The 14,761-nt window shown below is 31.1% G+C and overlaps 1 protein-coding gene across 1 annotated transcript; it reads right to left on the reverse strand.

The window, feature by feature from the left end:
* Positions 1-260: 260 nt before the first annotated feature.
* Positions 261-12,982, reverse strand: LOC127725297 (sodium-dependent lysophosphatidylcholine symporter 1-like). The gene is made up of 13 exons (XM_052232257.1): positions 12,806-12,982; positions 12,206-12,327; positions 11,069-11,195; positions 10,709-10,787; positions 9,688-9,815; positions 8,239-8,329; positions 7,868-7,980; positions 6,899-6,982; positions 4,620-4,703; positions 3,300-3,412; positions 2,614-2,751; positions 1,922-2,098; positions 261-965 (listed from the first exon to the last, which is right to left on the reverse strand). The coding sequence occupies exons 1-13, from the start codon at positions 12,980-12,982 to the stop codon at positions 842-844; spliced, it is 1,557 nt and encodes a 518-aa protein (XP_052088217.1). The 3' UTR covers positions 261-841.
* Positions 12,983-14,761: the final 1,779 nt, after the last annotated feature.

Raw genomic sequence — 14,761 nt, forward strand, 5'->3', positions numbered from 1 at the left:
TGCTAATAACGTATATTTTGATAACAACGCTAATCATTTGCTGTTTTCCTAAGTTCATAAAAGAAACACTCAGAAAATAGTCATGTTTTCATATTAAACCATATATTCGTATCATATTGTGTCATTCTTCAAAGCAACATTGCAATATTAGATTTTGAGAAACATTCGTGTCTTTGATCATCTGAAATAAAATATACAATAAATCTAGCTATATCTCATTTTTGTAACTTCTCATAAAATTGAAAATAAATGACTCAACAGTTTTTTGTACATTTCATTAATGTAATTTATTAAATTTTATGATTTACTATAAATGTAAATACTAACGACGCTTGTAAGTGAAACTTTTCTAATACATCAAAGAAAGAAGGTTCATAAACTAAACTTGAAGAATACCATAAACACAAACTCTAGATTACAAGTATGACACATATACATTATAAAAACAAAGAGTGAAATTAGTTTATGATATATGTGCTTTATTCTTAAACAATATTCAATAATCTATATCTGAGGTTAGTAATGTCATAACTTTTAAAATTTAATTTGTGTATGTCTCTGTCCAAACAATATAGCCTTCCTTTTCCCAAAACCCAGAAGTTTCTCCAGTCAAAATATTAATAATAAATCTTATCATGCAATGTTAATTTAAGGTTAAATTTGCTTATTAGAGGTCAAAACTTTCCTTTAAAGATATGTGCAAAAAATACCTATAATTCATAACGGAAAATTATTTTTACAATAAGACTGAGCCGCATCAATTGAATAATCCACAATTATATAAAAAAAAGTTCAGAGTACACCTTCAAGTAAAAGTTTCTGGATATTCAAGATGTGAAGATCAACTATCAGTGGTGAGATTTTCTCCAGTAGTTTGATAACTACGTGATGATTGATACATCTCATCTGGCGGGGGAGGATCTTCTACTTGATCCACTTCTTTAGAACTAGGTTTTCGATCTGCTCTGAAAAAAAGAATATATGAACCAAGCAAGTCAGGATTATTTGTTCGCTTAAAAGGAGGCTTAATTTAACCATATTGACTTCGATGTAGAAATTTAGATAGCAAGTTATAGAAAATCGATTATAAGTAAGACATAACGAAATAAAAAATGGCGTCGTGGTGAGTTTTCCTCCCATTATATTCATAAATTATCATGAGCATGCTTGAGTGAATATTTTGTATTAAGTCTGAAAGTTATGATTTCCGAATTTGTAGCCTTAACATAAGTATGCTTGGATGATGTGCAATCTCTTCTCTTTAATGCATGTCTTTTAATTGTTTTCATTTGTTGAGTTGCTCAATGACATTTACTCCAAGTTTCATTTAGTCATATATAAAATCTTTTTTATGACAATTTTCCATTTCTGGTACTAAATTTAAATGCTAAAAAAACAGAAATATTGTTTTCCACGAAAGCATTCATTAGCGAAAGTTTTGACATACAAATTCTTACTTTCGAACTTCGAGACATCGGGATCAATTTACATTAATTTTACATCGATGGGACTATAAAATTAACTCGACTTAATCGAGTATTCGAATCAACCGAGTTCGACTCATCAAAGGTAATTATGCATTGATCAAACGGGAATTTTACCGGGACTGAGAAATTACTTCGACTCATCCGAGTTTTCGACAACAACCTACTTCGACACAGCGAGGTTCGACTGTACATCACGAATGTAAGATTGAATACTTTTGAAGTTTAAAATTCGAATCATTCTGCAGACTTGAAAATATAACATACAAAAATTTGCGCACATTGTTCTTTTGTAATATCTCTCTCTTTCTCGATAATTTAGACTTATTAATTAAAATGCAGATCGGAAAATTCTGTAGGTACAAACGGATGTAATACAATATAATAATATTAATGATTGCGAGAAAATAAAACAAAAAATAAAAAGTACTTCTTACTTTAATTGTTCAAGCTCTTTTTTAATTTGTTTTCTTCTGTTTTCATCAATAGGGTAGCGCCATAGAATCAACAAGGCTATAAGCGTGAATATAACAGGACCCGGTACTACTAAGTAACGTAAAGCCAGTCCTACTGATGCTGGTTGATCACATTCCCCCGTTTTGTAGCCTCCTATACTGAAGTATGAAAAAGCAGTAAAAACATTATTCGAAAAGGTAAAGATTACGGAGAATCCGAATAAAAAAAGTCATCAAAGATAGCAGGCTTATAATTTTGTACGCTAGACGCGCGCTTCGTCTACAAAATACTCATCAGTGACGCTCGAATCAAAAAAGTTAAAAGGGTAAATAAGTACGACGTTGAAGAGCATTTAGGACCCAAAATTTCGAAAGGTTTTGCCTTACTGTTGTATTTCGAACATTTCAAAGTTTTTTAAACAGTTTTAAATTAGATAATACTGAATGGCAATGGCGTCTTCTGTTAGGAAACGATTAAAATCTTTCTAGTTTCTTTTTTTTTAAAAAGCTTGTCATTGAAAATATTGTTGTATGTAATGTTTGAACGTAGTTTAAATATTTTGCAACATTTTTTATTAATTTACACATATTAAGTTGTAATCATAAAGTATTCCAAGAAATTTATGTTATGTGATGAGGTTTCGTACCCACATATAATGTTATACTTTACTAACCCTAATGCGAGCTGAGATAATCCTAGACCTACTCCTACAGCTAATTTATTAAAGAATACATAAAAAGAATAAAATATGGCGTCCTGTCTGGTTCCTGTCTGAAGCATGAATTCATCTAATACGTCTGGCAACATTGACCTAGGAAAGATGGACATTCATAATCTTAATTGCAGAATCCGAAAATAAACATAAAAAATGCAGATATGATCATCTACAGTTTTCTACATGGAAGCTAAGCAGAAACTCAATTTTTATTTAGACATTTAGTTCATTGAGACTTCTAAGGCAAAAAAAAAACTTACTAGTGAATATCAAACCGTACCAAATAGATGACAAAGATGTCTTCTGGTTGTTGTGTCGTTTGGTTGCTGTTTGTTTGACTATACCCCAATGTTCGTCTTGATTTTCATGTGTGTTATATGTGCTCATAAATTAAGACTTTTCCAACAACTGTCAAGTTAAAGAAGAGCAAATTGAGCGTTGATACTCCAATGTAAACTTCTTATTTAGTATTTCATGAGGTTATTGTTTCGCATGCATCCATCTCTATATCATGTCGTTCCCTATTCCTAAATTTATGTAAGACGATTTCAAATTTCAGTGTTGATCAAATATTCTTTTAAGATTAGTAGATACAAATGGCACAGTTCAACACATTTATATCAGTAAAACACAAATGGTCTTACCATGGAAGTAATAAAGCAACAGCGATACTAATACCAGCCAGTACAAGTATAGGATAGTATGCATACACATTCCCTGGTATATACAGTTGAGATATCAAAACTGGAATGAATATCTGTCAACATAAATCACAACTATAAAAGTGATAAGCGACTTGATATACAAGTTTAATTCGCGAAAAGGGCCTTCTAAATACAAGACAAGCAAAATTGTAACAACATTTCATATATTTCTATAAAAAAATCAGTTTTGGATACTTTATGAACTCTCATATCAGAGGAATATGAATGACATGTTGGTGTTGTTTTTTTTTATTTTGGTTATTCCTTACACAGTTTTCTACTTCAAAAATTAGCCAAATGATTACGTGTAGTTGTTTTATGTAAGCTCTGAAAAACCTATTGGCAACCTTGTGTGCTCGTAGTATATTTAGCAAGAAACTGGAGAATTTTTTGTATTTAGTGGAAATATTTCATTCAATTCGGAAAAGAAATATCTTAAGAAGAATATTTATTGAAAATGTGTTACTATATGAAATATATAGCGGAATTTTCAAATGGTGAAACACTTTTTACCGGTATATGAAGTTCTATAACAAAAGTGCAAATGTCAAAATCGCATGAGAAACTTGCTTTTGATTAAAATTTTCAGACACAAAAAAAGAGACCAAGCAAGGAAATTTTAGTTATTTGGCAACTTGGTTTATGAATAGAGCCGACATCCTATGTTGAACATTCACGGTCTTTAAGGCATTTGGGTTGCTGTCTCACTGACGTATACCTCGCATCTCTTTTTGTTCGTATATATAACTCAGTAGTTGTAAAACAGAAATAAAGCTTTATGGTTTTAATCAATCGAAAGATTAAGTACACATTTTGAGAATTAATACAGTCACATATCACATTTGGAAGCAACATTTAAAGAGAAGTACTGACTAATTTGATATGTATGGAAAAATATAAGCTATTAACCTTCTTTCATCATGCAAATTTTAAACATTTGTATAAATGAAAACAAGTTACAATTAATACTGTACAGTTTTGGTCAGGTTTGCGTTGCTTAACCTTTAGTTTTATGTGTAATTTTTAGTGAAATGTTCTTTTGTCGGTTCGTCTTTTGCCATAGTGGTATCTGTTTCACTTCCATTTATGGTTTTACTATCTCCTTTGTATTTCCTCCCCTTTGATTCATTCGAAAAAGTGAATCATTATTTTATTGTCACCATGATGCACGGGGAGCAAAACAGTACACGTCAATAGTAACAATCTACTGGCATGTCTACATTGAATGTTAGTACTATGAATAAAATGAAATACACTTACAATCATTCCTATTGCAAAAGATTTCTTTTTGCCAATTTTTATTAATACAACTTGCCAAATGGGAATGAATAATATTGCAGAAACCTGGAATGTATAAACACTAATTCATTAAAAATTACATTAAAGATATAAATTTCGGTCGTTCAGGTCAAGGTACAGAAAATGGGCTACAGATGCATACAACTTTGGCTCGTTGAACTATAACTGAAAATCGAAAAAAAATGCATTTATCTGTTTTATTTTCTGAAATATTACTCAATTATATTTTTTTTCAAAATAGATGCACATTTGTGTAAAAAGGCGTGATGAAAGAATGTAAATTAACGAGCACTGGAAGGTAAATAGTAATAACTGAGTCTTAAAGAACAAATTTAACACAACCAATCATGTAACAACAACTAAAGAAAGTTTAATTAACAAATGGGAACGCCTGGAAAAAAATAAAATGAATATCATGGCTCTATCAATTCCCTTATTTGTCACGTACTGTGATGATTGTTTATCAATGTCACGATCCGGTACACTTCAGCAACAAACTCGAAAATTAATAAGCTTGCGATCAACAATCACTGAATGAAATATCATTTGTCGATAATCAGTACGTTATAGATTCATGATAAGTATTAAAAAAACGTGCATACAGGATTATTTAGTATATATGCATGCATTGGTTCAATAATTTCGATAACATAAAAATTACAAGAAACTCGTTTCATACGACTTTAAGTCCATAGGAAACGTGCAGGTATAACAACACTAACTGTGGTATAATTTCTTGCATGAAATAAACAAATCCCATTTATAGTTGATCGATGTAAGTTCTGCATTTGTACGTTTATATACATCTGAACTTGTGTAAAATTTGCAAAATTTGTAAAACAAATGGCTGAAGCACGATTCAGCCGTTTAACGAGGGTTTGAAATTTAAAATGACAAAGGAGCTCAAAAAAGGAGAAAAACATTTCATTTTAGTTATTTTCACATTTTCCATTGAAAAAGAATTTTTTCACGACGCTCATCTATGATAGAGCCTGTCCGTTCTTATTTGTTTAAACTTCTACCGGCACATGAGTGTTTTAAATCCTTTTGTATGCTTACATGAATTTAAATTAAAAATGTAAATGTGATTTTTGTTGGGTATCATCAATGTAGTAATGGGTCTTCTAACTAAATTTTGCATACATTTCTTTCTACATGTACATGTATTTATGCAAGATATGTGTATTCCTTAGAATGAGAACCCCAGGCAGATTCACTTGACAGACTGTGGGGGATTTAACCCTGCGGATGCAAGTACACCCATCTATGGTAAAAATTCTGATGCATAGAGAATCTATTACATTTTGTGATACATCTTCAAAATACTTATACTTCAATAATTCAATTATTTCAATGTAGATACAGTTAATATAAAGTTATCAAGCGGCAAATACAAGTATATCTTAGACAAATAAAACACATATCTCTGGGACAAATGTTGGAAATTTCAAATTATTAGACTGCTTCCTACTGATATGTTCATCAAAGTTAAATATTACTGTAGATGATCATATATATACGTGTCTCTTATAACTCATGTTTGGCAATGAATCTGCAAAGGGTAATTTTGATATGATTTCCTCTCAAATATTTCTTGACTTGTTTGACAGATCAGTACGACCCGTACGACTGACAAGTTGAACCGACAAGTAACAAACTGTTTAACTTGCTTGTTAAACGGATCAGTAACAAACCGTATTATTAACTTGTTTAACCGACCAGTAACAACCCATATTTTTGACTTGTTTAACCGATCAGTAACAAACCGTACTGTTGACGTGTTAAATCGATCAGTAAGTTAACAAACCTTACTTTTGACTTGTTTAACCGATTAGTAACCAATCCGTACTTTTGATTTGTTTAATCGATCAGTAACAAACCGTACTTTTGACTTGTTTAACTGATCAGTAACAAACCGTACTTTTGACTTGTTTAACCGATAAGTAACAAACCGTACTTTTGACTTGTTTAATCGATCAGTAACAAACCATACTTTTGACTTGTTCAACTGATCAGTAACAACTCGTACTTATGAATTGTTAAACCGATCAGTAACAATCCTTATTGTTGACTTGTTCAACCGATCAGTAACACGCCGTATTATGGACTTGTTTAAACGATCAGTAACAAACCGTCCTAAGAAACACGGAGGATATAAATACGGGTTTATAATAGCGAGGTGTTCAGATTTTTTCACGGAATATTCATAAAAAGAAATCGTCATTTAGAGTTTTACCTACCAATAATATGGTGATGAATGTTGAGAAGTGTTCTCCTAAATCTAAACTATGTGTGCAGAACAGAGCGAGATTCCCTTGCACAATCTATAAAAATAGATAGTATAAGTACATTAAACAAATACCGGTATACAGTGCTTGAAGCGTTTCTCATGATGAACTACAACAAGAGCACTAAAATCCAAATAAAGCCAATGATGATTGTACACAAAGGTAGCTCTTAATTCAACCATAGATTTTAAATTTCATATCAACTTTAGCAATTTTGAAACCATATTCCTTGCTTGTCGTACTTTTAAAATATCTATAGCAAGTTAAAATCATCTTTACAGATTTAATTGTGGAAATATTAATATCGTTATGGTTTTTTTTTTGTTGTTATGTTAGTTAATGAAGTGTTGACGGCAGATTAGTGGTCGTTTTTGTTTAATTTATTCAATTTGATTTATATTCGTAGTGATTTATAGTTGGTCATATTGCATGGCCATCTGTCTATTGTTGAAGCCTGTATGTTGCCGTTTAAATGTCTTTTAATTATATGTCTTTGGTTTGCTGTCTCATTGACATACATACGAAAAAGATCTCATGCAAATCAATCGAAAAAAGAATCGTTATGTTTCTGACAAACTTTCATTAGAAAGATGCTACAATAAAATACATCTTTACAAAGCTAAAAGTGGTAAACATTTATATCTTAATGTTTTTTGTTATTTTAGGAAATCGGGTGCAAATGGCAATTCTGTTGTTAATTCTGTTTAATTTATTCACAATTTTTATAGACTATTGACGGTTAAGAGCTTCAGTGACATATGGTAATACCGTAACACTTGTGTATTGTTGAAGACTGATCTATGCTACCCTTAAGATGTCTTTTAGTTATCTTTGGAGTTTGGTTTCTGTATCATTGGCGTATATCCCACGTCTTCTTTAATCATATGTATATAAGTGTTTTACATATTATATACAACTTACTGCGATTCCTAATGATAAGAACAAGAAAGAAAACGATAAAAGTTTATATGGTCTAAAAGAAAGAGTCAATTTTAGGCCTCTCATAAATCCTCCATGGCTTTCACTGATTACACCTGAAAAAAATAAGTATGACCTAGTGTCTATAGAACTGGTAACTTAGGGGAGAAGTATACCTCCCTGTACGATTTGTTCAAGATTTCACAAATAAAAATTGCATTAGACATTCAAACCCGATTTATTTAAGCAATAGTTCATACTGTTTTGAGAATTATTTTACCTCGTACGTGATATAATTTGTTTATTGAATTCCTTTTATGGAATATAGTACTATATTGCATACTGATTATTTATCAAAATACTATAAGGTTTACCTATTCTCTCCTTGGTACCAAAGAACACAATGATAGATGACAACATATAAACACTAATTATAACAACTGCTCCCATGTTGTAAGACCATTTCTACAATAGGATTGATTAATTATACTATACACTGCGCCAAAGGTGTAAGACCATATCTTCAATAGGGTTATAATATACACTTTGTCAAAGGTGTAAGACCTGATTAGTTATACTAAACACTGCGCCATAGGTGTAAGACCATTACTACAATAGGATTGATTAATTATATTATACACTGTGCCAAAGGTGTAAGACCATTTCTACCCTAGGATTGATTAATTATACTATACACTGCGCCCATGTTGTAAGACCATGTCTACAATAGGATTGATTAATTATACGATACACTGCGCCAAAGATGTAAGACCATTTCTACAATAGGATTGATTAGTTATAACATACACTGCGCCAATGGTGTAAGACCTGATTAGTTATAATATACACTACGCCAATGGTGTAAGACCATTTCTACAACAGGATTAATTTGATATAATCTACACTGCGCCAATGTTGTAAGACCATTTCTACAATAGGATTGATGAGTTATGCTATACACTGCGCCAATGTTGTAAGAAAATTTTTACAATAAGATTGATTGGTTATTCCATACACTGCGCCAATAGTGTGAGACCCGATTAGTTATTCTATACACTGCGCCAATGGTGTAAGACCATTTCTACAATAGGATTGATTAGTTATACTATACACTGCGCCAATGTGGTAAGACCATTTCTACAATAGGATTGATTAGTTATAATATACACTGCGCCAATGTGTTAAGACCATTTCTATAATAGGATTGATAAGTTATTCTATACGCTGTGCCCATGATGGAAGACCATTTCTACAAAAGGGTTGATTAATTATACGATACACTGCGCCAATAGTGTAAGACTTGATTAGTTATACTATACACTGCGCCAATGTTGTAAGATTATTTCTACAATAGGATTGATTGGTTATAATATACACTGCGCCAATTATAGTTGTGCTCTGGGCAATAATGGGGGTGTTAAACAATCTATAATTAAACGACCTAGTCGACGCAATTGACAAAGGCGAACTTTCTTTTATTGATATTATTTGTTATGACTATGTGTTATTCCACAATACATTGCTAAAATAATTTCTTATACCCCTCACCCGTTTTCTCGACATTTTGGCTAGATTGACTGACTTGATTGGTTATAAAATTTAAAAATGTCATTACTCAAAAACTACTTATTGTAAATACACAATTTTTGCATAGAGTTAAGTTTGATTATAATATTTTTTTAAATTCATTGATAATTTCCACTTGAATCACATGTTTTGGAAATAATCCCAGAACGAGATTTCAACGATACTGAACGAAGAAGAATACATCCTTAAATAAGTCGTGATAATGATACCAAATAAGGTGTTGTAATAAGTCTTACTTGGTTTTTAAGTTCTTCGGCAGTTATTTTGCTGTTCTCATCACATTCACCAGCTATGCGATACTTGTTCACAAACAAACCTTGTATGACAGAGGCAGCTAATACACCTATGGCTTCAGCTCCCATTCCTTCACAATTTAAAATGTTTTTGTAAAAATATACATTATTTAAATTTAAAAAAAAATGAAGGCTTTGATAACGCAAGTTTGAAAGTTTATTTATATCTCTAAATGAACGGATGTAGAAAAAAAATAGACTTAAATTTGTTTAAGCTATTTCATTTTTTTTTAATAAAAAAATCATCATGAACAAAAACATTCTTCTTGCACATGACAGAAGCTCAAAATGGTTCTGAAAGCGTAAAATGTATGAAAGATAATTTCTACCTCAAAATGACTTGAGGAATAAAATGTAGAATCGATTGTCTCGATATAAAAAAAAAATTTCAGACGTAAAAACATGCAATTTCTCCCAACATGTCACATACAATTGTTATAAGAAATGTATACTAACATATTAACAATACCCGGACTATTTTTCTGTTAATCAGTTACGAAGAACACAATGAAGAATTCCATTAAGACCCGAATGTAGTTAGCCCAACCTTTTGGAACTAATTATGCAAATTATTTTTACTATAAAAATGGAATTTCTTTTGGTTACCTCTGGTCCGTGTAATTTACGTTTGCAACATCGTTGTACAATGGAATGATTTATTTCTTGGGAAATAAAAGCAAAAAATATCCCGGCTTTGCCGTTCGAATATCCAAAAAAATATCAGAGTTTTTTACAACCGGTGTAAATCAAATTTTCGGTTCGTATAATTAACCATTTGACCGCAACGTTTTTAGACTAAACGCGATAAAGAAAGAATAACAGTACTGTAGTTGAAGAGTTGTCGCCGTCAAATGACAGTTTTACTGGCGGCAACTCAGTGTTCAACTACAGTAAGTTGTTATTCCGATTCTAAAGCATTTCAAAAAGAAATAATACGTTGAAGCTACAAATGAAATGTACTTGCTGTAAGCTGTAGCCGAGTCTCTGTCTTTTTGATTATTACTGATCACCATGGTCAGTGATGTGTATGGTACATGAAGACCCTGAAATCAGAAAATTATAAGCTGATATCAGTATTATACGGGTAACAAAAGAACAGGTGATATGTTAAACTTGTAATCAATTTGGGTTCATGTTTTCTATGGATTAGCATAGTGTTAAAAAGTCGGGAAAGAGTTCCATATGGCACCCCACGAAATAAACTGTAATACATTATTGTGTTCTTTTAGTATGGTGGGGTGCCATATGGAACTCTTACCACTTGGTAAATTGCTGAATCTGAATATCATAGATTTTTTTATAAAAAAAAATCAAAAGTACTTACGGACATTAGACACTGGAATAAACAATAGAAAACAAAGTACCATCCAAGCTTGCCCTCCTCTGAAAAGTCTGGTACGTACCACAGTAAGAAGTAGGAAATACAGGCAAATGGTGCAGTAAACAATATCCTGTAAATAATGAAGTAAACAGTACAGTCAAAATTCAAGTTATTCCAGACTTTTCTTTGTTTGCAGTGCATGACTTAACTTGGGTTGACAAGTCTCTTAGGCCGGAAGTTTCTTTTCATTTATGATTTTTGATTGACATCTTGGTATCTTCTTAATTCCTTTGTTTCAACAGCGATCATATTATAAGTTTTGCACATATTCCCATCTGGTAAATGTCATTTTACCTACCGTTGTAATATATGTCAAGTATTAAGTGAATCGCCATTAGATGCATGTACGGTTAACACCTGAGATCACGCCCGGTTTTTTGTATGGTTCGTGTTGCTCAGTCTGTACTTTTCTATGTTGTGTTTTGTATACTCATGGTTGTCATTGATCTTCTTTTTTTGTTTCTTGTCATGACATTGTCAGTTCGTTTTCGACTTTTGAGTTTGATTGTCCTTTTGGGATATTTCGCCTCTCTTTTATGTATACTTAAAATTGAGAATGGAAATGGGGAATCTTTATCCTAGAAATTTGACCTTTTTAGCTCTAAAATTTTTTCCATTCTTAGAACTGTATTATTTTGCATTCCCCATTTTATTAAATTTTTTTTGAAACTGATAAAAGCCTTTTGTGTCGTTTGGGACCAAAAGGGACGAAAACTGCATACATCATATGTTACATAATTGTCAATGACATTGTTAATATATTACTTTGTTTAAATGTATATACATGTTTTTGTTTAAATGTACTTTAATCACTGTAATCATTCTATTCATTTACTGTGCTTTATTTTTTTATAATTCATTTGATTTTATTGCTCAAATCGTAAGTACATTTTTTAAACTGAACAATAATTCTTTCTCGACTATGTTTGTCAAATAGATTCTTATAGTAGCTCTCCCTCAGTCCGGTTCTGATTTTTGGGGCTGCAGTACGATATGAAGAACTGTATTATCACAGTTCTATGTTAAAAGTATGATCCACCTCTGGTACATGTAGAACTGTATGTAGTATTTTTAACTCACCAGGGTCTAAATTTTCCAAAACGAGTGTTCGTTTTGCTAACAAGAAAGCCACACATAGGATCAGTAAAAGCATCCCAGACTCTTCCTCCAAAGACGATGATTGAAGCATAAGTTGGCCTAATCTTTAGAAAGAAATGGCATGTATATCCATTTTATTCATTATATAATATATATTATTATTACTATTATATACATTACATCCATTTTAAAAAGTATGGATGCCATCTAAAATATCAAACTGTCAATTATAGCAATTTAATTAAAATATATGTACGCGATTTCGCTATGTCCATAAGAGCCTAGTAAGCGAGTTAAGATATATCTGAAATTAAATCGGATTTTCAATTAGTGTTCCCTCCTAATTGTAAATTGACCAATTGATGGACAATTTGATAGATGGTTCTGGAAACATTTTTTATTTCTTATTGCTTAGAGCCGCTTCAACTGAACCTGATTCAGCGATGTTTGGCAATGTTTACAAATCTACTGCACACGATAGGAAAATATTTTTTTTTTTATGTAAATTGAAAACACAGATTCTTTTGAATCTGCCATAGTGATAGTAGTGTATGCCTTATTAAATCTCACTACACAACATACCTCTGCTACTTCCAGGAGAAAGATACTGAAAAAGAAGCTAACAACAGCGTTTGTCATTTGGTATGGTACTCCACCTATGGCGAAGCATATTTTCCTCCACACTGGAAGTCGATATTCGATAACATTATCATCTTGTATCAGGACAACCAATGCATCGTCCCCATCTTGGCTCTGCATGTAAATATACATTGTCTTGTATTGGGGTTTTTAATATCTTCTTCAGGTTTAGATGTTTCCATTTGTTTATATTGATAATATTGGAAAGAAGATTATCACCGAAAAATAATCACTATCCTGTACAGTTGAATATTTTGTGTTTAATTCTAATAAAGCAAATTGCAGTTTTAAAGATGTCGTTAACAGTTTCAAAGACTCGTATCAAAAACGTTATATTATTATTTTTTTTGCCATTGTTATTTTTCTTTTTCTTTGGAAGTTACTTATTAATCAGTGCCACATGATTTCTTGGTGTAATGACTAAGCTTTAGTGTATTTCTCAGTTACTATTATGAAATTGCACACAGAAATATTTTGAAAAACTGTTTTATGTATTATTACTTTAAGTTAAAAATATTTAGTCATGTATTCAAAACTTTTAAATTCGCCAAAATTGCTTAATTTTTTTGTTATCAAATATGAAATATTAATTTTGTTGGAAACTTGTCATTTCACAACTCAAAAATAGACAATTGATGATAATCATTCTCGTGAGCGATAACCAATCCTTAATATGATCAACAAGGAACCGTATAATTCATTGTCAGATAGAAATCAAGTTCACCAAAATAAGTTAAATTTATAATCGAAACCTGTTGAAGAATGAGAAAATGACAAAACTAAAATAAAAAAATATGACTAACTCACCGGTTTTTTTCGTAAATTAAAGTTGCAACAAAATAAAGATTATAATCTCTTTGAAAAATACAAGAAATATAGATGGGAAATCATAACCCGCAGAAGGAAAAAGAACTTCGTGGCCAAAAGTATTAAGACGAAAAGACAAACTAAACTCAACAAAAAAGTCCGCAGAAATTCTGAATCCTAGTACGGAGCATAAAAAAACATTCTTTCCAGTATATTTGCATAAATGTCATGTTGTAAATTTTATTTGAATTGCATGAATATATGTAAATATCTTCATACTAATCTAATGGTTTACTTTTATAAATTGTAACTTGGATGGAGAGTTGTCTCATTGGCACTCATACCACATCTTCCTATATCTATTGTAAATTTCAACCCAATAAAATATAAATTATGTAAATACCTTTCTGTATTTGGACATTTTGTTTCATAGCCATCATACTAACATACTGAACTTTGACATAATATTATATATGTTTAATATAAAGTTGTTATATATCAATATCAAATCTATGATAACATGTGTAAACAAATAAATGTAAACACATTCTGTCAGTGCATTATTCAGTACAAAATGGTATCCGGTATTGCTAAATAAAGAACATTTCCTGATGATGAACGATTCACTCCACTAAAATTTCCTTTAATGAACAATGCGACCATTAAAAAACATTGGAGAAAACCCCCCCCAAAAAAACATCACTTCATAGGCGACCAAATTTTGGAATAAGAAAGATAAAATTTATATTGATCAAAATAGCTTCCTTTCTCGTATAGCACCATGCAATTAGTATGTGGGAAAAGAACTTATCTTGATTCTACAAAGTTGCATAATTAAGCAATCAATTTGAAAAAAAAACAATTATCTTTTACCATTTTGAAATAAAAAAAAATTTCAACTATGAATAATGATTATTTTATTATGATATCAGTTCTCCAAAAAATCATGCGATTACCATTCGTTTGCAGAAACAAAACCTTTCGTGTTGTAGTATGTGGGTAATTGAGCTTTCAAAGAAATCCATTTGGCAATTAAGTTTCTCATATTCTCTATTTAGACAGTTTTAAAAAAGTTATTGAGCATTTGTATGG

Source organism: Mytilus californianus, unplaced genomic scaffold, assembly GCF_021869535.1.
Source record: "Mytilus californianus isolate M0D057914Y unplaced genomic scaffold, xbMytCali1.0.p SCAF_1, whole genome shotgun sequence".
In the NCBI taxonomy this organism is placed as follows: domain Eukaryota; kingdom Metazoa; phylum Mollusca; class Bivalvia; order Mytilida; family Mytilidae; genus Mytilus; species Mytilus californianus.